The 23,644-nt window shown below is 57.9% G+C and overlaps 1 protein-coding gene across 13 annotated transcripts in view; it reads right to left on the bottom strand.

Moving 5' to 3' along the window:
- The window catches only part of PITPNM2 (phosphatidylinositol transfer protein membrane associated 2), a 155,378-nt gene that overhangs the window by 3,029 nt on the left and 128,705 nt on the right, over positions 1 to 23,644 (bottom strand). For 8 of the 13 annotated variants that reach the window (XM_005670599.3, XM_013982792.2, XM_021074064.1 and 5 more), the window contains 21 exons: positions 20,587 to 20,814; positions 17,464 to 17,772; positions 16,974 to 17,069; positions 14,308 to 14,412; positions 14,043 to 14,113; positions 10,391 to 10,638; positions 9,832 to 10,021; positions 9,585 to 9,704; positions 8,824 to 9,038; positions 8,102 to 8,280; positions 6,098 to 6,268; positions 5,379 to 5,528; positions 4,191 to 4,355; positions 3,308 to 3,442; positions 2,293 to 2,441; positions 1,837 to 1,953; positions 1,392 to 1,508; positions 1,131 to 1,279; positions 888 to 1,037; positions 302 to 485; positions 94 to 222 (listed from right to left, as the gene is read on the bottom strand). In XM_005670599.3, coding sequence (XP_005670656.1) covers positions 94 to 222; positions 302 to 485; positions 888 to 1,037; positions 1,131 to 1,279; positions 1,392 to 1,508; positions 1,837 to 1,953; positions 2,293 to 2,441; positions 3,308 to 3,442; positions 4,191 to 4,355; positions 5,379 to 5,528; positions 6,098 to 6,268; positions 8,102 to 8,280; positions 8,824 to 9,038; positions 9,585 to 9,704; positions 9,832 to 10,021; positions 10,391 to 10,638; positions 14,043 to 14,113; positions 14,308 to 14,412; positions 16,974 to 17,069; positions 17,464 to 17,772; positions 20,587 to 20,814 — 3,377 coding nt within the window. The remainder of the gene's footprint in view (positions 1 to 93; positions 223 to 301; positions 486 to 887; positions 1,038 to 1,130; positions 1,280 to 1,391; positions 1,509 to 1,836; positions 1,954 to 2,292; positions 2,442 to 3,307; positions 3,443 to 4,190; positions 4,356 to 5,378; positions 5,529 to 6,097; positions 6,269 to 8,101; positions 8,281 to 8,823; positions 9,039 to 9,584; positions 9,705 to 9,831; positions 10,022 to 10,390; positions 10,639 to 14,042; positions 14,114 to 14,307; positions 14,413 to 16,973; positions 17,070 to 17,463; positions 17,773 to 20,586; positions 20,815 to 23,644) is intronic. The other 5 variants (XM_021074068.1, XM_021074069.1, XM_021074070.1 and 2 more) reach the window with 3 other exon arrangements.

The following is a 23,644-nucleotide window of genomic DNA, read 5'->3' as shown; positions in this document are numbered from 1 at the left end:
CTGCAGGGGAGGACAACCGGGGGGACGTGGTCACAGGCCAGGGCTCCCGGGCTGCCCGCCTGCATGGCCCACCATGGCACCCGCCTGGCTCACCTGGCACTGCTGCTGCAGCTTCTTGGTGGGCCGGCCCACGATGTAGATCTGCATGGGGGACAGGCTGATGGAGCTGTAGACCGCCACGTCCTTGGTGGAGCCGTAGGCCGCGTGCACACGCAAGTGCAGCTGTGGGCGAGACCGGCGTGGGTGTGGGCTCAGCCCTTCCACCCTCACCCTGCCCTGATCCCTTCTGCCCAGGACCTACCTCGGAGATGAGCAGCTTCAGGAAGTTGGCCTTGTGCCGCAGCGGGTCATGCACCAGGCCGTCACAGAAAGACACCACGCCATGGGGGAAGTTGTGTTGGGCCAGCCATGCCACCACCCGCTGCTTCTGCATGTCAGGTCGGCCCGTCACGTAGATGATGAGGTAGCCCAGGTCCTGCCAGTGCCTGGGGGCGAGAGGCAGGCCTGGGTGTCCCACAGCTGCACTGTCCTCCCTGTCTCCTTGCCCAGCTAGTCTCCACTTGGGCTGCCAAGAAGCTCGTCTTGGATCCCACTCCAATCATAGCAACAACACTGACGGTGGCCCCCACGTGGTGCTCATGGCCCAGGTCTCCGATCCCCACCCACGCCTTCTGCAGCAGGTGTACCTGGTCTTGCTAGAAGATGCCCCACTTCCCAGGTGAGGGAACTGAGGCATCAACCGCACCAGCTGGGAAGCAGTGCTGCCGACTCCAAGCTGCAGGGTCCCTGCCAAGTGTCCCTGCTCTGGCACCCAAGCCCTCCCCCACCTGGCCTCCAAGAGCTTCCCGCTTCCCAGCCTTCCCACCAGGCCGCTACAGGCTACTCACCGCACCACGTCCACAGCCCCGGCCCGCACTTTGGGGTCGCTGCCCATGATGGACACACTGGCGGCAAATGAGCCATCGATGCTGAAGACCACAAACTCTGTGCCCTTGGGCAGCACGGTGATGTAGCTGTCGGCAAACGTGTGGTCTCCCCTGGGAGGGGGCGGCCTATCAGAACCCATCAGAGCCGCTTCCTCCCGACCCAGATGAGGCCGGCCCGGCCTGCTCGCTCTCGGCAGCACCTACCTGACCACCATCTTGATGGGGTAGACGCCCACGCCCAGGCGGTGGGTCTCGGGGATGGTGTAGGAGACGCGCCCACTGCTGTTGGTCACCAGCGTGTCCAGGTACAGCCACTCCCCCGAGGGTGGCTGCATCATGATGTGCACGTCCACCTGGGGGCCGGGCAGGCTTGTCACAGGCGGGCTGTGCCTTGGGCCTCCCACTCCCAACTCCCAGCCAGAGGGAGGCCAGGCAGGAGCTCCCTTGGGCTCCCTGCGCCTATACCTTCTCCCCGGTCAGGGTGACCATGTCCAGGGGCCCGTACATGAACCGGCCCGTCAGGACCTGGGGGCCATCCTCATTGGCGACTGCGTCATTGATCCGGTGGTTGGCTGTCACGTTCTGGGGGAGGAGGAGCAAGGCTGGATCAGGGTGGGGGATGGAGGGGCGTCTGGGGTCTCCTCTCAAGCTCCCCATGGGCCTGGGTTGCGGGGGTGAGCACAGGCACAAAGCCAAAGGGCCTGGATTCAAGTCCAGCTTGGCCCCTGAGCTATGTGGCTTTGGTGTGGGTCCCCGTTTGCAAATGGGGTAACAGCTCCAGCCTTAGACTGTGAGGATTAAGACAGCACCCCTCTCTGAGACTCAGTTTCCTTATCGGTAAAATGGGCTCTTCTCGTGAGGATTCAATAGGACAAGAGCCCTGGGGCCTGGGCACCAGAAGACCCCTTACCCGCAGCTTCACATGGGTCCTCTTGCGCTGCCACTTCTCTCTTGGCTTCGAGGGGGTGAACACCGAGACCTCCTTGCCATCCAGCTCCAAGATGCTGGAACTGTCGTGCCTCATGACCTGGGAGGAGACAGGGGGAGACCTCAAACCTGGGGCTTCCTATTCCAGTGAGGAGAGGCCAGCAGCCCTAGGGGCCAGACTAACTCTCTGAGGGTCCAACTGTAATAGAGTCCACCCTCTGGCCCCACCAAATTCACACCTGTCCCATGAAGGAGCACATCCATTCACTCCATCTCAACATCCCCCCGGCTTCCTCCAGCCTGCCTGTGGTGGGTTCTGCTGGGGCCGGGAAGGTGGGGCCCCCCACTGTCCTCAGCTATGAAATGGGGCCAAGTCAGCAGGTGCCACTCAGGGGCCTCCTGAGAGGTGCGGGTGTGCCTGGTAGTGGGACCCCGGTACCTGTCTCAGCAGGAAGGAGACCACATCCGTCGACTCCCAGTAGCTGGCGTGGAAGAGGTGGGGCAGGGCCACGGTAGGGAAGGCAGTCAGGGCATCGGGGCAGTACAGGGCATAGTCGATCCGCTTCTGGCCCCACCACTTTGCAGCAACTGCCAGGAGGAGGGGCTGTGACTGGGCTGGGCCCCAGAGGGTCACCTGGCCACTCCAGGGACTCAGGACTCAGCCCCTCAAGGACTCAGCCCAAAGGCAAGACCCTCCTCTGCCCAGAGAGGGCTGCAGCCAAAGCGAGTCTCCTCCTCCCAGGCTGGGCGACAGATGAGCGGGGGAGGAGGCACAGGACAGCCGGGACAGCAGCAAGCAGCCAGAGCGCCTGGGGGGCGGGGCAGGGGGGTTTCGGCTCAGCGGAGAGGATGTGGAGTTAGAGGGGTTGGGACAAGCTCAGGTTGGAAGCAGGATTCCCAGTCCCTGGTCCTGTCCACCCCCTGCCCTGGTATCTCTGCCCTTTCCAGCATTTCTTGGACCTGTCTGCCCCTCAGGCCTCAAGACTGTGAGAGGCTTCACGGAGGTGGAGTCCGAGTTCCTGGGCCCCAAGGCAAGGCCTGCTGTGCTCAGCATCTGGCAGGCTGAGTGTGAAGTGAGAGCCTTCAGTTAGAAGAGCCTGCCTGTGAATCCAGCCCCCACTCTGGATGCCAGAGACGAGGTTTGCCAGGAGCCCCCTGGTGGCTGCACCCAAGAGATGCACCTGATTAGGGTCAGGGCTCCCCTGCCCTCTGCCTGCAGCCTGCCTGACAGGCAGCCTGGTTCTCACCCGGCCTCCGTCCAGCTCCCACCACCCCCCAGCCAACTCCAGCTGTTCCTGCCTCCTCCCTGGATGTCTGAGTGCTCCCAGCCCAAGCCTCCAGCTCCCTGTTAGGCCTCAGCGGGGCCTGGCATGCTGGTGAGATGTGCCTGGAAACGGAGAGTGACCCCAGTTAGAGGAGGACGTGTGTGCGTGGAGGGCCTGTGATGCCAGTACCTTCTCTGATGTCCAGGTTGGGGAGGCGGGGGGCCCTCTGCGGGCAGGAGCCCGGGGTGGTGGGGACTGGGTGGGGAAGGGCAAGCAGGGACAGGCGCCTGATGCTGGGGGTGTGGCTGAGCGGCCCTGGGGCCTCTGAGGAGCAAGAACAAGGGATAAGGGCTTAGCCATGCTGGGGTACCACAGGCCAAGAAGACACCCACGCCAGCCTTAGCCCTGGCACCCCCTGATCTGACAGGCAGCCTGAGAGCCGGTCATGTGTCAGGAAGGCTGGCAGGGGGTCACTGGCCCCTGGGGAGTGAGCAGCGGGGTCGGGGGGGGGCAGTGTCACCAGGATGGAAGACTCCACTTCCAGCTGCTGAGGGGCTTCTGAGATGGGCAGAAAACCAGAAGGAGCCCGAGGTTGACTCAGCCCTCTGGGGCAGCCGGAGGGGCAGGCACAGAGAGACCCTGCCTCCCTGCCTCCCCTGAGCCACCCCTCCAGCTTCTCCAGAAACAGCCACACAGATTTTTCCCTCAAGGAGCACCTGCCACCCAGGAGCTAGGACCCCTCCTCCCAGACCTATCACCCTCCAGCTGAGATGGCACTGCCAACCTCCTACCACCTTGACTTGGCTGTGCTGGACCACCCCTTTTAATGCTCCTTCCTTCCAGAGTCCTCTATGGACATTTGGGGCCAGATCACTTTGTTGTGGGGCCGTCCTGGGGACCATAGAGGGGTTAGCAGCACCCCTGATCTCTACCCAGCAGATGCCAGTGGCGCCCACCCCAACTGTCTCCAGACACCACCAAATGTCCTCTGTGGGTCAGAGTAGCCTGACTGAGACCAGCTGTGACAGAGGGAGGGTGCAGGGAGGGCAGGCCCCAGTGCTGCTGCACTCACTCTGAGCAATGCTGGACGCCGTGTAGCTCTCAGCCATGCCCGACACCTGGCTGGCAATGCTGATCTCGCTGGCTCGGCGGAAACCTCGGGTGGTGGGGGCTGAGCCGGGTGAGGAGGGGGCTGCGTGCTCTTGGAAGACCGTGTTGTGGGTCTGGAGTGCATCCGCTGCAGGTGGAAAGGGACCAGAGACCAAGGGTGAGGAGGCCTTGCCCAGCCTGGACCCCTGGGCCCCTTAGCAGAGAGGGGATAGCCCAGTGTGTGCCTGGGCTGGGGCGGGCCAGAGCGGTGGCTATGCCAGGCAAGGCCGACACCTCCAGCTGCAGACAGATGAAGAGAGCTGGCAGGGAGGATGGGCCCAAGCTTGCCGGGGCCTGCCTGCTCAGGGCCGATGGGGCTGGGCCCTAAGCAGAGGCAGGGGAGGAGGGAGGGTGGGGCAGGGATGGACAGACGGACTGATACGGACACAGTGGGCAGGAGGCAAGGTGGCCAGCCTCATGCGCTTCCCCGCTACCCTTCCAGTCTCCTGGTCTAGTCTAGGTTTCTTGGCCTCTGGGGTCCAGCCCCGCCCGCCTGACTCCATGGCTTGCAGCAGCTGGGTTTGAGGGGTGCTGACAGTGGGGGCCTGGGGCAGCTTTCCAGGGATGCCCTATACTGAGGATCAAGAATGAGGCACCTGTCATGGGCCATCTCGAGCCAGCCCCAAATAGGCATCTGGAGACAAAGGCAGTGTTGAGGCCTGGGCTAGGGCAGGGCAGCATGGGAGAACAGGGCTCCACTACTGAACCCGCATCTAAAGGGGATGCAGGAGGTGCCCTGACCTCCTCAAGAGGGAAAGAGTGAGGCTCTGAGAATGCAATCCCCTGCCAGGACCGAAGGCTCTTCGTAGGGGGTGGGTGGGTGCTGTTGGGCCTCACCCCAACTCCTGGCTGCCCCCGCTTTTACCCTCACAAATTGGGAACAGAACCCTGGGACTGACACCTGTGCTGGGTGACCCTGGACAGCTGCTCCCCTCTCTGGGCTCCTGGGACTCCTCTGCTTGGGGTCCCCTCCCCACTCTGCCCAGATCTCAACCACAGTCCCGCATCCTCCCGGGGCAGTCAGCATGGCGGGAAGGAGGGCCTGGGGTTCCTGAGGACCAGCAGTCAGCCAGCGAAGCAGACACCACCACGAGCAGGGTAGGTTACACACACTCAGCACAGCCCGGGCTCGGGCGGGGCCCGTCTTGCCAGGTGAGCGCGGGAACAGGGATACTGGTTTCCAGGAAGCCGTCCCCATGAGGGAGAGGGCCCAGGGGGCCGCCCTCCAGGACCAGCTCGGGGTTTCTCTGCACGGTCTCGACTGGAGGCAGACGGGGAGAGAACAGAGGACAAGAACAGACACTCATGTGTACGCTCTGACAGACACGCAGGGCTCCTCAAGGACCAGGACAAGACAGGACGGGACACACGGTGGTGGTGGTGGTGGTGGGCCAGGCTGTTCCCGGGGAGGGACGAAAATGGACCATGGACAGACTTCACTCTCGCTCTCTGCCCCCGGATCTCATGCCCCATCTCCAGGCCAGGTGAACCGCGGGCTCTGAGCCAGCTGCCTTCACAGGGCTGGACAACACCCAGGACACTCCGCCAGGGCCTCTCGGGTCCTCGGCTCTGCCTTGGTGGGGCAGTGGGGAGGGGAGCGTGGCCCCAGCCTGCCCCCAGGCTCTGTGGGGGGACGTATGTCATTCCTACCTCGTGGGGATCTGTGGGGCTGATGCACCTGCACCTACACCGGGTGTCCAGCTTCTAAGGCGTTTGGTGTGTGTGCCACCCCTCCCCCCACGGTCCCCCCACAGCAGGGCCACTCCCTGCCTGGGGCACCCAAGGAACAGGAGCAACTGCCACCCTCCCCCAGGGCCCTCGGCCTCTCACCCAGCAGCGTCGAGCAGCCGTCCCCCAGTGGGTAGCGCTGGTAGCGAGGGATGCTGAAAGGCGGCAGGGCGTGGAATCGCCTCTCCAGCAGCGGCTCCAGGCGCGAGGCTGACGGGTCAGCGGGGTGGAAGAGGTTGTAGACTTGCTGGCAGGCGGGCCGGAGCTGGAAAACTGGGGGGCGGAGAGGGTGGGAGTCGCAGAGCCTGGAGTTAGTTACACCCTCCGGAGGCAGGCATAGAGCAGGCTGAGGTCAGCTAGGGTGGATGGAGGTCAGGGGTCATGGACAAACCTGAAAGTGTGTCTCTGGGCCACTGTCCCTTTATTAACCAAATTTGTTTTTTGTTTTTTTGTTTTTGTTTTTTGTCTTTTTAGGGCTGCACCTATGGCATTTGGAGGTTCCCTGGCTAGGTGTCCAATTGGAGCTGTGGCTCCTGGCCTGCACCACAGCCATAGCAATGCAGGATCCGAGCCACATCTGCAACCTACACCATACCTCACGGCAACACCGGATCCTTAACTCACTGAGCGAGGCCAGGGGTCGAACCTGCAACCTCACGGTTCCTAGTCGGATTCGTTTCTGCCGCACCACAATGGGAACTCCCCAAATTTGTTTTAATTCAAAAAACTGTAACAGTATTAAAAACATCTTAAAGAACAGGAGTATATATGATAAAAGACATATTAACGCAAGGCTGCCTTCCACCCCAGAGGCCCAAGCTGGAGCCCCACCAGCAACTTTTAGGAGCCTTGTGTGCATACGCGGCCTGAGCAAGCTGGAGTCCATCCACTTGGATTGGAAAAGACTAGGCTGTGCGGTTGGACTGGGGCTGCTGGTCCAACCACTTTGTAGTTGGGAAGATCATGTGAATATACGTATAAACTATTAGTTATATATATATCTCACTTTTAAAAACATATAATCTATGCTTTTTGAACTTGGCTTTTTTTTTTCCATTTAACACAAACAGTGTTGGGAGGCTTTCACATTGGCATCTTTAGCCCTGCCACATTTTTTTTTTTTTTTTTTTTTTTTTTTTTTTTTTTTGCTTTTTAGGGCCACACCTGTGGCATATGGAAGTTCCCAGGCTGGGGGTGGAATTGGAGCTACAGCTGCCAGCCTATACCATAGCCGAAGCAATGCAGGATCCGAGCACCGTTTGCGACCTACACTGGCAACACTGGATCCTTAACTCAGAGCAGGGCCAGGGATAGAACCCTCATCCTCATGGATACTAGTCGGGTTTGATACCGCCGAGCCACAATGGGAACACCCTGCACCATTCTTTTGAACTGCAGTGGTGTATTCCATTGTATGGCTATGCTGGAATTAATTTAACAAGATCCCATTCCCATAGTCAGAACTTTAAGTTGGTTCTGGTTTTTCATGATTATAGATGATGTACATTTCTATGGCAGCCACTGCTAACTTGCCCATGGGCAAGTGACTACACCTCTCTGAGCCTCAGTTTCCCCTAGGGGCCCTGCACAGCTGCTGTAGGATGGCAGGTATCCTTAGGCTTCACTGGCTGATTCAGGGGGCACTGGGCAGGGACGGCTGCTCTGATGGCAGCTTAGTCCATGTATCCTGCCTCCATCTGTGTAGCCATGAGGAGGGTCCTTGGAGCTATGTGGCTATAGCCCTTTTCGGGCTGGGAGCCTAGTGCATTGAGGAGACTTTGGGGATGCCTGGCTTCCCATCTCTTCCTTATGGGAAGACCTTGATCCTGGGGCAGTGCTTTCTATCTCTGGACCTCAGCTCCCAGGGGATGCCTTGGAGATTAAATGAAACATCATGTTGCAGGTAGGTTAGGAGCCAGAGACTGAGTTGCTGAAACAGGAGCAAAGGAGAGCAATAGACCCTTGGTGGTGGTAGTGGGGCTTAGAAAGGATGCTGACACAGGAAGGTGCCTGGTATGTGGCCGTGGCCTCATGACAGGGGTCCACTGAGACCCTCTGTCCAGCTGATGTCCCCTCTGCCCTGTCCCTTCCCTGTAGGGCTCTCACCATCCAGGGAGGGGATGACAGTCTTCCTCAAGGCTAGGACCAGCCCCAGCGGGCACCCGAAGAGGAAGAGGTCCGCGATCTCAAAGTCGAACTTGCCCACGGCCCCTGCGCCATCCAGCATGGTGGAGCTGCTTGAGCGGCGGGAGCTGGGCTCGTTCCTCAGCACACTGGCATGGAGGCTGCAGACAGCGGGGCAGGAGGCAGGGGAGATGCCCAAGGTCACACCGTGGTCCTTCTCAGGGCTGGCCTGCTCTCAGACTCCTGAAGGAGGCTCCTCGGGGGTCATCAGGCCCAAACAGGGCTTGACCCCTTCGGCGTCCAGCTGTCCAGCTCCTGCTGGGACACCCCTGGCGACAGCAAGTCCCAGCCTCTCTAGAAAGTCCACTCGCCTTTAGGACAGCCCTGACTGGACCCGCGCTGCCCCTGGTCAGTTCTGCCCCCTGACCCTGCCATCCCTCAATCTGTTCCCTCTGACTCAAGATGGCCCAGGGCATGTACAAGACCACAACCGCACCCAACAAGCCATTTCTCCTGGCTGAAGAGCTGTGAGCCAGTCTGGGGATCCCAGGACCCAGGCCTGGGCCGCCGGGACCCTCCAGTTGGCCGTGGGCACAGCCTGGTTCATGTCCTCACTTCTGAGCCATCCCTCTGCCTCAGAATCCCCATGCTCACCTGGCGGCGGGCCTCATGATCTGACCCCCGCCCCTACTGGCTCCACCCACCTGGACAGGAAGGCCTGGTGCTGCTGGATGGTATCCAGCTCGTAGGTGGACGAGTCGCTCCTTTTGCGGGGTAGCTGCCGCTTGGGGTCCTCAGCGCCATTGCTTCGGGGGATGTCAATGTTGCTTCGGCTCAGATGCCGGCTGCTCTCCAGGTTGCTGCCACCACCACTGTGTGCCGCATTGACCATCGTGCCAGGGGACAGCAGGTCAGTGTCCTGGAATGGCCCCATGCAGGCTCACTGCCCGGTGAGCCCTCTTCAGTGTCCTGGGAGCAGTGTCTTCCCTCCTGACTCCAGGCCCACTGGCCACTGCCCAGCCAACCTCTCACCCAAGCCGGAGAGGGGAAAGCCCTATCCCTCTATGCCCCATGGTCCCTCCAGCCTTCAGTCCTGGCCTGGCTTGTCCACCCGGGCTATAGTGATCTCCTGCTGCCTTGCCCAGCCCACCAGGCCATTTGCTGCACTGCAGCAGAGGGGTCTCAGATCCTCTCTCCTGCTGGGAAGCTCAGAGGAGTCACCCCCAGGACCAGAGCCCCCAGCGCAGACCCTGCTTCATCTCCTGCTGAAGTTGCCCCCGCCGCTAGGTGCAACAGAGCCTCAGCTGTTCACCCGTCCCATGCATCTGCCCCCTGCCTCTGGGCAGCTGCCTTGGCAATCTATGCCCTTCCCCTTTACCACAGGCCTCTGGGATCTTTGAGCCAGAAGGTGACACAGCCCCCCTCCTGGAGGTCCCCTGCTCCAGGGCCCACAAGAAGCTGATACCTGCACACTGGCCACACTGCCCCGGCGGCTGCTGCTCTGACTCTCAGACACCGGCTGGTTGCTGCAGCATAAGGCATCAAATGCCAGGATGCCCCCGACGCAGTCCCCGATCAGGCAGACCTGGAGGAGGAGAGGCCCAGGGACCTGAGCACCCGTCCTGCTTGCTGGGGTGCTGCTGGGGAGAGCCCTGGGTGGGCGACCTGCCAGCCTACCCTGCAGGGTTTCTGTCCTCCATCCCATGACTCACCTGCCCATTGAAGGTCACGCCCTCCTGGGACTTGATGAAGTCACCATAGGCGAGGTTGGCCCGCTGAATCACTGTGGCAACGGCCTCCTGGTACTGGGGTGAGGAGGTCGCCAGCAGGGGCAGGGCAGCCAAGGGGATGTGGTCCTGGCTGCTGGACAGACAGCCTTCATCGTGGCTGTAGGGGCTGAGGCTGGGGGAGGAGGGCGGGTCAGGAGAGCAGGTGGCCTCAGCTCAGCCCAAGGGCCCCTGTCCCTTGACCTGTGACACCCTGAGAGCCTCAGCCCTGACTGGGCAAGCCTCGTGGTGATGCCTCTGGGCCAGGCGTGGAGAACAGAGCCAGGGAGTAAGGCCAGTGTCTTGGAGGCAGGTCAGCATCCCCACATCACAGATGTGGAAACAGGCTCAGCTTTGGGCCCGGCCCCTCCTGGACTGTAAGCTCAGACATCTGCATAGGTTTTGCTGCAGGTTTGGATGTCAGGACCGTGGTCCCAGTCCTGGGGGAGTCTCCTGACCCTCAGGGCCAGGGGAGGGGCAGGTGGCAGCGGGCCTGGGCACTCACTCAGAGACAAGGGCGAAGGCATCAGAGCAGATGGGCGGGCAGGGCACCAGGCGGATGGCGAGGTGGCCCAGGGCACTGGGGTAGTGCACACGCATGACAGTGTCGAACACCGTGGCGATGGTGTTGGCGTCGCCCTGCTTGGAGCTGGCGTCCCCAGTGCCTGTGTCCAGGATGGTGCCTCCATGCAGCAGCAGCAGCAGCACGTGGATCTTGGAGGGTGGCGCGGCCAGCGGCGGGCTGACCTCATCCTGTGTGGGTGGGGGGGTGGGGTCAGCTCCCTGCGTACTCAGCTTCTGTCATGCTGGGAGGTGGCCTGTCGCAGCCCAGTCGATCCCTCTGAAAACCCCGATCTGTTCCTCAGCTCCTGGTACCAGAGCCTTAACCCCCTCTGCTGGGTTGGTCCTTTCCCTTCTCTCTGCCTGCAGCCCAGCTCCCGCTGCTGCCCTGACCAGGGCACGGAGCACATGGGGGAGAGGGGGTCTATCCCTTCCAAAGCACAAGCTCCACTCCCCATGGTGGGGGCCCAGGCAGGGGCTTCTGGGGCTTTGGGCCCTGGGGATGAGAAGGAGGCTCACTTGAGAGGGGCTGGGGTCAGGGACTCAGCCTGGCCACATAGCCAGCAGCTCTGAGCTCTCCCTCCATCTATACTCCCAGCCCCCTACCCTGTGGCCCCAAGGCCCTGCCATTGCCAGACCAAGGTCCTGGAGTTCCTGCCATGGCACAGTGGGTTAAGAATCTGATTTCAGGAGTTCCTGTTGTGGCTCAGCGAGTTAAGAACCCAACTAGTATTCATGAGGATGCAGGTTTGAGTCCTGGCCTCACTCAGGAGGTTAAGGATCCAGCATTGCCGCAAGCTGCTGCGTTGGTCACAGAAGTGGCTTGGATTTGGTGTTGATGTGGCTGTGGTGTAGGCCGGCAGCTGCAGCTCCAATTAGACCCCTAGCCTGGGAACTTCCATGTGCTGCAGGTGTGGCCTTAAAAAAAAGAATCTGATTGCAGTGGCTCAGGTTGCCGTGGAGGTGTGGGTTTGAGCTCCATCCTGGTACAGTGGGTTCAAGTATCTGGCGCTGCAGACTCAATCCCTGACCTGGAACTTCCATATGCCTCAGGCATGATCATAAAAAACATGTTTAAAGTCCTCAAGAGCAGAGCTGTCCCATCAGTGGCAGAGCCTCAGCGTGTCAGAGCAGGGAGGGCAATGTGTCTACCTGAACCCCCCTTGTTTGTGATGGGTAATGCCCCCCACCTCTTGCTGGTCAGGCCTCCTTGTGAGGTCCATGTGTGACTGAGACTTGCACACACTCCATGGGGAATGGAGCAGTTCCACTCAGAGACAAGGTGGTGGTGGCCCAGAGAGGCCAAAGGACTTGCCTGATGTCACATAGCACATCAGTGCTAAGGTAGACTGGAACCCAGAGCTCCTGCCACCAGCTCAGTGCTCTCCTGCTGCCCTGGGCTGTGGTCCCGTCTCAAGGGTCTCTCCCTGTCCCCAGCTTCTGGTGTGTGACTGTGGGAGGCCAAGGCCAGGGCTCAAAAGAAGCCACTGTTGGGTGGCTCAGCAGGTTAAGAACCCGACTAGCATCCATGAGGACTCAAGTTCGATCCCTGGCCTCACTCAGTGGGTTAAGGATCCGGCATTGCGACGAGCTGTGGTGTAAGTCACAGATGCAGCTTGGATTCTGTGTTGCTGTGGATGTGGTATAGGCTGGCAGCTGCATCTCTGATTCAACCCCTAGCCTGGGAATCTCCATATGCTGCAGGTGTAGCACTAAGATGACAACAAAAAAAAAAAAAAAAGAGAAGAGGAGCCACTGTTGAGTATTTACCATGCCCATATTATGCTAGGGGGTGAGGTAGCAAGAAAGGAAGCTGAAGAGAGGGGCCTGGAACTGGGGAGACAGAACAAGAGGCTGAAGACATCTGGACAGCCCATGTTGGGGGGGTGGTAGCTGGTTCTCAACTGGGCTATGGGATGTCAGGAATGGGGCAGCAGCAGGACCCAAGTGTCAATACAGAGCCCACGAGAGGGGTGGGCAGTGCACGTGCTGAACCCAGGGGCTGGTGAGGCCACCAAGAATGGGTCAGGCTGGGCTGGGAGCCACTTAGCAGCAGAGGGTTTGGGAGGAAAGGTGATGGGTGGTACTGGGCCTGGGTTGGAGGCAAGGCTGGGCTGCCTCAGTCCCCAGGTGGGGGCTGGTCATCAGCCGGTCATGGGCCACCTAGGCAGGAATGCGTGTCACAATGTGTGCAGGCCAGCCTGGGTAGGAATGAACTCACAGTCAAAGGCAGGGTGGGGCTATAGGCTGCCTGGACCACAGACCAGGACAGAAGCCCCAAATAGTCCCAAGGACTGGTCAGCACAGCCAGGTGAGCAGCTCATGCAAGAAATGACTTATAGCAGCTTCCCTGTCACCCAGACAGGCAGGGCTGGGCCAGGGGGAGCTGAAGGCATTCTGCCTGTGCCTGGCTGCTGGGACCCGGCCCTGGAGGCTGGTGACTGTTCAGGGACCCAGGAGGCTGGTCTGGGACACAGCTTTCCTTCCTTTCAACCTGCTTTATCTAGGGACATGCCCCGCCTGAAACTCGAAGCCCAGTGGGAACAGAGGCCTGGGGAGGTGGGGCAACACGGCAAGGCCTGGGGGCCAGCTCTGGAGAGCAAGGCGATCCCCATCAGTGACTCCATAAAGCTGTCCTTCCTCCGCAAGGCTGGAGAGGAGGCTCCGGTCTGGGGGCCACTGCAAGCAAGGGAATCTGACTCTGGAAGGCAGTGGCCCAGAACCTGGGTCCCAGTGCACATCCCGAGGCAGATCCAGGGCCAGAGGCCCCTTCTGCCCCTCCAGAGGGGTGGGGGGGCGTCAGAGCCGTGGGTGGGGAGGGGGCTCCATTTGCTTTATCACCAATAACTGGCACTTGGAAATCAACTCTCCTCGTCCCAGTAACCCTTCCAGAAAAGCAAGCCTTGACCTCAGATCTCAAAGAAAACCCCAAGAGGAGGGAGTGTGTGGCTGCTCCCTTTCCCCTTCCAAACTCCCCAGGGGTCCTGAATCCCCAGGGGTGCCGCCTCCACCTTGGGCCGCTAAGAGGCGAGAACAGTGTGGCAACCACGGGGTATGATGGCCCCACTCCGCCCTGGCTCCTCTCCCGGATGCCAACAGCTCTGACCGCCCACAGGTGGGGGAGGAGAAGGGGCATGAGCTCTGTGCAAAGAACCCCCAAAGCCGACACAGGCGCTCTACCAAGACAGCTTTATTGGACACTGAGAGCTCCGCCCCGACCCCCCCCACAGGGCGGCCACCACCGGCCACTTCACTTCTGCCTAGATGGCTCTCCACTCCTCCCCTTCCATCTCTTTTTCTTCAGGGACTTCAGACAGGCTGAGCAAAAGGTGAAGATCTTATTTTTGATCTGGAATTTACAAGTTTCTTGTTTTACTTTCCGGGGGTGGAGCTGTGTTGAGGCCTTCCTGGGCAGGCTGTCTGCCGTCCCTACTGGTTCTCAGGGAGATGGGAAGGGAGGGGCCCCAGACCTCTCTCCAGCGAGGCCCAGGCCAGTGTGGACGGGAGGCTGCGAGGGCCCAGTTCTGCCTCCATCGCCCCCGTGGGACCAGCCCTTTGCACCCTGACCCCTCCCCCTGTGCCACCTTGGCACCCACCTCAATGATGTTCAGCTGCTCCACACTGGAGGCCACCCTGAACTCAGGGGCGCTCTGGCGGTACAGACCGTCTGCAACACAGGAGCGGCAGGGGCTGTGAGTGGAGGGGCAGCCCCAAGCCCACCAGCAGAGGCTGTCACAAGCAGGACCCGAGGTGTTCCCCCAGCTCTCCTGGGTGCCCAGCCCCGCACAGGAGCTGGGTCAGGGAAGAGGGGGCGTGGCCCCGCAGTGGCCCTCGACGGCCCTCAGCGTCCTTGCCTGTTACCTTGTGTGTCCTCTGGCTCAGGGCTTTCGATTTTGTCCATGAGGTCGTTGGAGTTCCACTTGGTGATGTCCTTGGGGAACATTTCCTCTGAGTCAGACAGGTCCTCTGGGGAAAAGAGAGAGAGGCTTTGGCATCTGGGTCAAGCACAGGGATGGGGGTGGGGGAGCTGGGAGGCCTGGCTTTGGGGGGCAGGGCCCTAGGAGGGGGCATACTTCCCTGACCCTGGGGCCCCTCCAGGCCTGGTACCCTCCCCCTTCCTTCGCAGGTGAGTACATGGCCACACACCCAGGGGCTTCTGCCTGATGTTTTTTTAAAAATTGTGGTAACGTCCCCTTAACATAGAATTCATCACTGTATCCGTTTTTTTTCTTTTCACAGCTGCACCTGTGGCATATAGAAGTTCCTGGGCTAGAGGCTGCATCAGAACTGCAGCTGCCAGCCTACACCACAGCCAAAACAATGCAGGATCCTAGCCGCATCTGCGACCTATACCACAGCTTGGGGCAATGCAGGATCCTTAACCCACTGAGCAAGGCCAGGGGTGGAACCTGCATCCTCATGGACACCAGTCTGGTTCTTAACCTACACAAGGGAGTTCCTACTAAATGCTACTTTTTTTTTTTTTGGCTTTCCAGGACCATACCCATGGAATATGAAGGTTCCCAGGCTAGAGGCTAGGGGTCGAATCGGAGCTACAGCTGCCGGCCTATGTCACAGCCACAACCACGCCAGATCCAAGCCGCATCTGTGACCTACACCACAGCTCACGGCAACTCCAGATCTTTAACCCACTGAGCGAGGCCAGGAATCGAACCCATAACCTCGAAGTTCCTAGTTGGATTCGTTTCTGCTGCGCCATGACTGGAATTCCTAACTGCTACTTTTAAATGGTTACAATGGTGGGAGTGACTGCAGCGTAGGTCACAGATGCAGCTCAGATTCAACCTCTAGCCAGGGAACTTCCATATGCTGCAGGTGAGGCCCTAAAAAAAAAAGAAAAAAAAGTAACATTTAGTGCATTCATAATACTGTTCTACCATCAGCTCTATCTAGTTCCAGAACGTTTCCATCTCCATGACTGGAAACCCTGGCCCCATTAGCAGTCACGACCCACACCCCCTCCTCCAGCCCTAGCAACGTCCCATTGAGTTTCTGACTTTATGGATTCACCTATTCCAGATGTTTCCCATGCATGGGATCACACAGCACGTGGTCTTTTGTGTCTGGCTTCTTCTACTTGACATCGTGTTTTCAAGATTCAACTACATGTCAGTGCTTCATTCCTTTTTACTCCTGAATCATAGTTGACTGTATGGGTGGGCCCTGTTTTATTTCTCCCCGTTTTATTTCCTGACTGTTGCAGTGTCCACAAAAGTACAGCTTAGTGAGCAGCGCTGCTGTGAACAGTCCCATCCATGACTCTTGTTTCTGCTTTTCTGAGGACTTCCATACATGACTGCTGGGTGGATGGTGGCCATTTGGGCTCTGGCAGGAGATGGGCCCTCTTCAGTGGGTCACTGGGCCACTTTCCCAGGACACTGCTGCTCTGGTCTCATCTGCTTTGCTGACCCTCCCTTTCCAGCTTTTTCTCAAGTTTCTACATAAGGTGTGTACTTCCCTCATGCCAGGGACAAAGAGCCAGGAAGGGTGCAGCCTCCTGGCCTAGCTGGAGGGAGGGTGGGGTGGGAGATGCTTCAGGGCACCACCCCCCCGCCCCCACCACCAGGAGACTCCAGGAGCAGAGGCCAGCTCGAGAAGGAAGTACCTGCCTCCTCTTCCAGGTCCTTGCTCCAGGGCCAAACCCCCTTCTGCCCTGCTGTGTGCCAGTGGGCAAGTCCCGGCCCCTTTCTGAGCCTGGATCCTGCTTTGTAAACTGCAAACCCATCTCCCTGCACCTGCCTGCAGGCACCTCTTACTTCCTCGAGAGGAACGACCAAGTCTGGAGCAAAGACGCTTGGTCCTTCCATCTTCCTGGCACAGGTGGGCGATTCATCAGGCTGCACGCCTTATTTGGGGATTAGTGGGAAAATGGGCACTTCACGTGTTTTCTGCTTGTTTGTATTTTCTAAAGTTTCTGCATTATATTGTGTTAATTTAATTGCAAAATAAGATAATTAGAAGATTAGAAGGGATGCTTTTGTAAAGCTTCTTAGGGAATTAAATTCACATATAGAAAAAAATGCCCCATCTAATTGTAAATCTTTTTTTTTTTTTGTCTTTTTAGGGCCTGCAGCATATGGAAGTTCCTAGACTAGGGGCTGAGTTGGAGCCGCAACTGTGACCTACTCTGAAGCCAGATCCTTAACTCACAGAGTGAGGCCACAGACACGAACCTGAATCCTCCTGGATACCAGTGGGTTCTTAACCCACTGAGCCACAATGGGAACTCCCTGCAAATCTATTTTTTGGGGGGCCATTGAGAGAACAGTGCCCACCTTGCCAGACCCAGTATGCAACCTCTGCTAATCTGGTGAGGGTGGATGTGAGACCCCAGACTCCTGGTGACTTCATCTCATCCTGTACCCCTGTCCCCACACCCTGTCGTCCACCCAGAACTTTCCCCAGGTAATTGCCACCTTGACCCACATCCCCCACCATGACTCTTTCAGACCCCTCCTCTCCTTCTCTTGGGAGGGCCCCCACTGTGGTCCAGGGAGCCCACCTACCATGAGCGTCAAAGAACTCGTCGTCTGAGCTCTCATCTGAGTCGCGGGCGATACTCTGCATCCTCCACTCTGAGATGCTGTGGCGGGAAGGACTTGCTGGAAGGCAAAATCCCAGAGTGACCCACCACCTAGCTGCGCTGGGGTGCAGGCAGTGTCATGAAACCAGAGCAGAGCCAGGAGGGCTCGGGAGGGGATGAAGTGGAGAAACAAGGACGGGGCAGCCCTGGTGCCTCCCAGCCCACCTGGCAGAACACAGTAGAAGTGGGAGAGGGTCAGCTATGAGGCCAGGACACACAGTCCTACAGGCCTGGGTCCACTTCTGTGCCCTTGATCTAGTCTGCCGAGGACCAGGCCCCTTAAACTCTGCCACATTGTTCTGACTCCACTTTCAGAGTTAGAACCCTGGCAGGGGCACGGGGCTGACTCAGGAGGGGCTGTCACAAGGGAGGATGAGTAAAGGGCAGGGATGCTGCGTGGCGACGGTGCTCACCTCCCCGCTTGGATGACCGGGACGACTTGGAAGATGTGGACCACTGCTTCTTCAGGCCCCTGCCCGCCAGGGGCTCCCCACTACTGCCACTGGGCTGGGGGGACTCCCTGGGGGCCTGGTCCTGGGTGGCCTCGTCCTTGGCCAGCTCTGCGGCCTCCTTGTCACCCTCATTGAACTGGGCCATCTTTCGGGACAGCATGAGCTGTGCCTCCTTCTCCAGCTCCCGGATATTGTCCATGTTCAGCCCAAACCACTCGTCCTGCCAGCACCAGGCCTGCCGATGGGCCCTCACCATCACCTTCCGCAAGCCTGCAAGAAGGAGGAAGGCCCATGTTAGAGCCTCCAGAGACCCCTAGGCAGGGAGGCACCCCACCCTGCAGGTCGGGCTCCGACCCACCCCCACTGGCCCTATGCCTCAGTTTCCCCTCATGAGGGCCTTCCCAGCTCGCAGTGGTTCTGTCTCTGGGGTAGAGCTGCCTCCCAAGGTACTGTGTCTGCACAGAAGCCACGCTGAACTCTGGGGAGGACTCCCATCTGGGGGGAGCTGGAGGAGGACTTCCCGAGTGTTTCCTGTCTCAAAGTCTACTACACTTTTCTTGTTGAATTTCCCACAGGAAAATCAAGTTCAAATTGGATGCAGGTTGCTCCTTTCTTTTTTTCGGGGCCTGGGGGAAGGGGCTCACCTGTGGTACAAGACTGAACTTGAGCCACAGCAGTAACCAGAGCCACAGCTGTGACAACACTGGATCCTTAACTTGCTGAGCCACCAGGGAACTCTCAGTCCCTTCTTTTTAAAATAGAATATATATACATATAAAATAAGTTCTAAAATACAGTAAAGTAAGACGAGTTCCCATTGTGGCTCACTGGGTTAAGAACCTGACATAGGCACCCGTGAGGATGCAGGTTCGATCCCTGGCCTCGCTCAGTGGGTTAAGGATCTAGAGTTGCTGAAAGCTGCAGCGTAGGTCACAGACACGGCTCAGATCCCTGCATTGCTGTGGCTGTGGTGTAGGCTGGCAGCTGCAGCTCTGATTTGACCCCTAGCCTGGGAACCTCCACATGCCACAGGGGTAACTGTAAAAAATAATAATAATCAAGTAAAATATATAGGATTATATCATACATAGAAAATAAAAGACTTTTAAGGTATAAAGAATAGAAGAACCACAGGGACAAGAAGCAGATGGGGGCTGGGAGTTCCCATTGTGGTGCAGTGGAAACGAATCCAACTAGGATCCATGAGGATGCGGGTCTGATCCCTGACCTCGCTCAGTGGGTTAGGGATCTGGCATTGCTGTGAGCTGTGGTGTAGGTCACAGACACTGCTCGGATCCAGGGTTGCTGTGGCTGGAGGGTAGGCTGGCAGATGTAGTTCTGAATTGACCCCTGTCTTGGGAACTTCCACATGCCTAATGTGCAGCCCTAAAAAGACAAAGAAAAAAAAAAAAAAAAAAAAAAAAAGGAGGAACGCAGATGGGGGTTGCCTTGGGTGGGGATGAGTGTTGGATGACTGGAAAGGCTCTGAGGTAACGGAATGTTCTAGAACTGTGCACCACCCTACAAATACATTCAAACTGATGGAACTGTCCTCTTACAATGGATGCACATTTAGGCCTCAATAAGCTGCCTAAAACCATGAAGAAATAAAGCACCCCCTCCACATCACCCATCAAGGGCCTCTCCTGAATTTTGTTTTTATTACCTGCTATTCTTCTTGGTTTTAGCCCCCGAGTGTTTTTCCACACAATGTGTTGGGTTGGTCTCCATGTTGTTGACATTTAGATGTATGTGTCACACTGCATGTCTTTCTTTTTTTTTTTGCCATGTGTTTTTCTGGGTGAGTTTCCGGTTTGCTGCTGAAGGGTATTTATTTGTTTGAAATACCACATTTTATTTATTCCTTCTCCTGCCAATGGGTCTTTGGCTCACTTTCATTGTTTGTCCGTTTTGCTTTTTACCAACCTGCTGCTCTGAACATTCCAGAACGTGCATTTGAGTTTCTCCAGGGGGCAAGCCAGGAAGGACATCCCTGGGCCTTCTGTACACTTTCCTAGAGAAAGCGGAGCAGCTTCCCAGGCTGGTCGTCCCCACTCTGGCCTCGGGTGACCCTTTCTGATTCCCACTCCTAGCTTCGCTCAGGCCGCTCTGCCTCCCCAGCTGTCCTTTCTAAATCCCTTCATGCCCAAAAGTCCACCTGGGAGAAACTCTACCTCATATCCACTCCTGGGAGGGTGCCCCCCAGCCCTGAGCCATGGCCTAGGGCTACCCTCGGGGTCAGCCTGCACTCACACTGGACAGACCATGTGATGAGATGCTCCTGCTCACTAGTGTGAGAACATTACATCTGGACAGGAGATCTGGGTTCGAACCCAGTGCTAGCCCTCTGCTGCCTCCTTTGCAAATGAAGGTGACAGTGGCCACTCTCCCGGGCCATGGAGAGCTGCTATGACACCCGTGAAGTCTACCATCAGTGGCATGGGTCTGGTCATGGCTACACAAGGTCACCCTTGCTCTTAAGAGTCAACAGCTGTCTGCTCGGGTGCCACTCCTGGATCACGAGCTCAGACCAGGTTCTGGGCAGTGACCTCTGCTATGACCTTGGGGACAGGGAGGGAGCTGAGGGCTCCAGGGGAGGGTGGAACCCAGGGCAGCTCTAGCTGTGCAGGGAACCCCTGGTTGTCTGTGGGTCCCCTCTTCCTTGGGCACTTGCTCTGGGCCAGGCTGGCCTGGGTGTGAGGGCACGAGGATGTCCCAGATACTCTCCCCTGGGACTTCCAGGCCAAACTGGGGACGGCACAGGGGCAGGGCTGGCGTCTGGCCTCAGGGTGCAAAGTGCTATGAGCAGTCCTCTGGGGCTGCTCCCCTATGGGGGGTCGGGCATTACATGTTACAAACATCAGCTAGACGAGAGTGTCTGGGGGCAGGACGTTCCCTCCCTGTCACCTGTGGATGACTCCGCAGGTGTTTATGTGGTCACAGTAAACCAGGTGGGAAGCTGCACATGGGCCTTGGGGTTACCTGTCCAGAGTAGCACAAAAACTTGGATTCCCAGGCAGACGCAGAGGGAGGAGGTGGGCAGGCGGGGGCACAGGCGGAGAGGCGAGCGCTGGGCACACTCACCCGTGTCGTGGATGAACCTCTCGATCTTGGACTGCATGCCCCAGTAGCGGAACTCCACCTTGCAGAGCTTGTAGGCACACATGATGGGGAAGACCTGCTGCTTATACTCCTCGATCCAGTTCTCAGACAGGGGCCCCCGCTGGGTCTTGGTCGAGTGGAACAGCTTGGGGTCCTCTTCCGTCTTATACTCACTGGGGGGCACGGGGTCCTTGACAATGTCAATGAAATCTACAGGGAGATCCTGTGGTCACTGCATTGCCCCAACCGCATCCCCATCCTCCCCATCCAGTCTCCTCCCATGTCCCTGCCACCCCCAAATCTTCACAGGGTCCTGGGCCTCGATGAACCACAGGGCCTGGCATGGGTGGTGAGGATGCTGCTGTGGTCCACTCTGACCCTGAACCCCCGACCTCAAGGCCCAAGTCTTTCCTTACTGCCTTTTCAAATCATTTCAGCGAAGCTCATGTTTCATGCACACCTGCCAAAGCAGGTAAATAAGGTGACAAGCTGGGGAGGGGAGATGGAATTCCACGGAGGATGTAGGATGGGGTAGAAGTGTAAAAGCTTCCCAGAAAAGGTGGTATTTCAGCTCCAGGAACAGAACTGTGAGGCTGACAATGCCCCAGAATGTGATGCTTGACCAGGAGGTGGGGGTTGGGGAACAAGCAGGGTGTCTACATGGAAAGAGGTGGCAGGGATGCAGCTGGACACGTTGGCCACCCTTCACCGGCTTTGTGACATGGCACTAGAGGAGGCTTTTAAGGTGGGCTGGCCTGCTAGGAAGCCCCTCTCAGCCAGATCAGCATGAAGGGCCCAGTGGGAGATGTCAGGCCTGAGAGCGGGTCGCAGGTGCTGTGGGACTGGACACTTGGGAAAGAGGACTGGGGGCTGGTGAGACCTGGGTGGGGAGGTGTGACAGTGACTCTGGGAAGGGTTACCTTTCGTCACAGGCCTCCTTCCCCTGGCTCCTGAGGTACGTGTGTGTTAGGCAGGGCTGTGTACACACTTGGGGAGAAGGAACCCAGGGTGGGGTCTGTGGTGCAGAGAGCCCTCCTTTCAGATGGGTGGGGATGATGGCCAGGCCCAGGCTGTCTCATCTCCCCGGCTTGCTGGTGGTCTGGGCTATGGTTTACGGCTGCAGACATTGGCCCTCACCGAAACCAGCGAGGGGTCAGGAGTGGCCCAAGGGCAGAAGCAGGTAAGGCGGGAGGCACATCCTTCCTGGAGCAGACATGTGCCCACATGCTCAGGCAGGCAAAGGCCACCAAGGGGAGGGCTGGGACTTAGGAACAAGGGCAGGGGGCCTCCAGAGGGAGCCTGCAGCTGGCCAAACAAGGGCCGCCAGAGGGCCTGCGTCATGCTGGGCCCTTCCTTTCTGTTACGGGTAGAATGTGCCCCAACCCCAAATTCAGACATTGGCATTCTAGCCCCAGGACCTCAGAATGTGACCTTATTTGGAGACAAGGTCTTTTTTTCTTTTTTAGGGCTACACCCAGGGCCTATGGAGGTTCCCAGGCTAGGGGTCGAATCAGAGCTGCAGCTGTCGGCCTACTTCACAGCCACGGCAACTCAGGATCCGAGATGTGTCTGTGACTTACACCACAGCTCACGGCAATGCCGGATCCCCAGCCCAGTGAGCGAGGCCAGGGATCAAACCCGTGTCCTCATGGATACTAGTTGGGTTTGTTACCACCGAGCCATGATGGGAATTCCTGGAGACAGGGTCTTTAAAGAAGAAGTCAAATTAAAATGAGGTCATGGAGTTCCCGTTGTGGCGCAGTGGTTAACGAATCCGACTAGGAACCATGAGGTCGCGGGTTCGGTCCCTGCCCTTGCTCAGTGGGTTAACGATCCGGCGTTGCCGTGAGCTGTGGTGTAGGTTGCAGACGCGGCTCGGATCCCGCGTTGCTGTGGCTCTGGCGTAGGCTGGTGGCTACAGCTCCGATTCAACCCCTAGCCTGGGAACCTCCATATGCCGCGGGAGCGGCCCAAGAGATAGCAACAACAACAATAACAAAAAAAAAAAGACAAAAAAAAATAAAATAAAATGAGGTCATTAGGGTGCACCTTACCCAAAATTATTAGCATGCTTATAAAAAGGAAAAATTTGGCTTAATTAAAAAAGAATGCAAGAGTTCCTGCTATGGCGCAGTGGGTTAATGATCCAGCTTGTCTCTGTGGTGTTGCTGGCCAGCACAGTGGGTTAAGGATCCAGCATTGACACAGCTGTGGCATAGGTCCCAGCTGCAGCTTGGATTGGATCCCTGTCCCTGGGAACTCCTATATACCGTGGGTGCAGCCAAAAATGGAAAAAAAAATATACCTGAGAAGCGGTGATGAACCCAACTAGTATCCATGAGGATGTGGGTTCGATCCCTGGCCTTGCTCAGTGGATTAAGGATCTGGTGTTGCTATGAGCTGCAGTGTAGGTTGCAGACAAAGCTTGGATCTGGCGTTGCTATGGCTGTGGCGTAGGCCGGCAGCTGCAGCTCTGATTCAATCCCTAGCCTGGGAACCTCCAGATGCGGCAGGTATGGCCCTAAAAAAGCAAAAAAAAAGAAAAAAAAAGACACCTGAAACTAACACAATACTGTTAATCAACTAAACTTCGATGTTTTAAGAAAAAGAGTAATTTGGACACGGGCATGCACACAGGGAGAATGCCATGTGAAGATGAAGGCAGAAATTGGGGTGATGCACCTACAAGCCAAGGAATGCCAAAGACTGCCAGCAGCCACCAGAAGCGAGGGGAGACAGCAGGAACAGATTCTCTCTCAGGAGCCCCAGAAGCCTGCCGACACCCAGATCTTGACTTCTGGCCTCCAGCACTGTGAGACTATACGTATCTGTTGTTTTAAGTCCTTCAGTCTGTGGTACTTAGTTCTGGTTGCCCGAGCAAACTAATGTATCCCCCAAGCCCAAGGGGGGGGGGCAAAAACTCTGGCAGGAGGGAGAGGTGTCAGGGAAAAGCCCCATAACATCAGAGGCCACCTGGGAGTTTGTCAATACCCTTCCAACAGCAGCTGTGCACCGTCTGAACCCCTCCACAGTGGCTTGT

The sequence above is a fragment of the Sus scrofa genome, chromosome 14 (assembly GCF_000003025.6).
Source record: "Sus scrofa isolate TJ Tabasco breed Duroc chromosome 14, Sscrofa11.1, whole genome shotgun sequence".
In the NCBI taxonomy this organism is placed as follows: Eukaryota; Metazoa; Chordata; class Mammalia; order Artiodactyla; family Suidae; genus Sus; species Sus scrofa.
The sequence above is the reverse complement of the archived record's forward strand: the minus strand, read 5'-3'. Positions and strand labels throughout refer to the sequence as shown.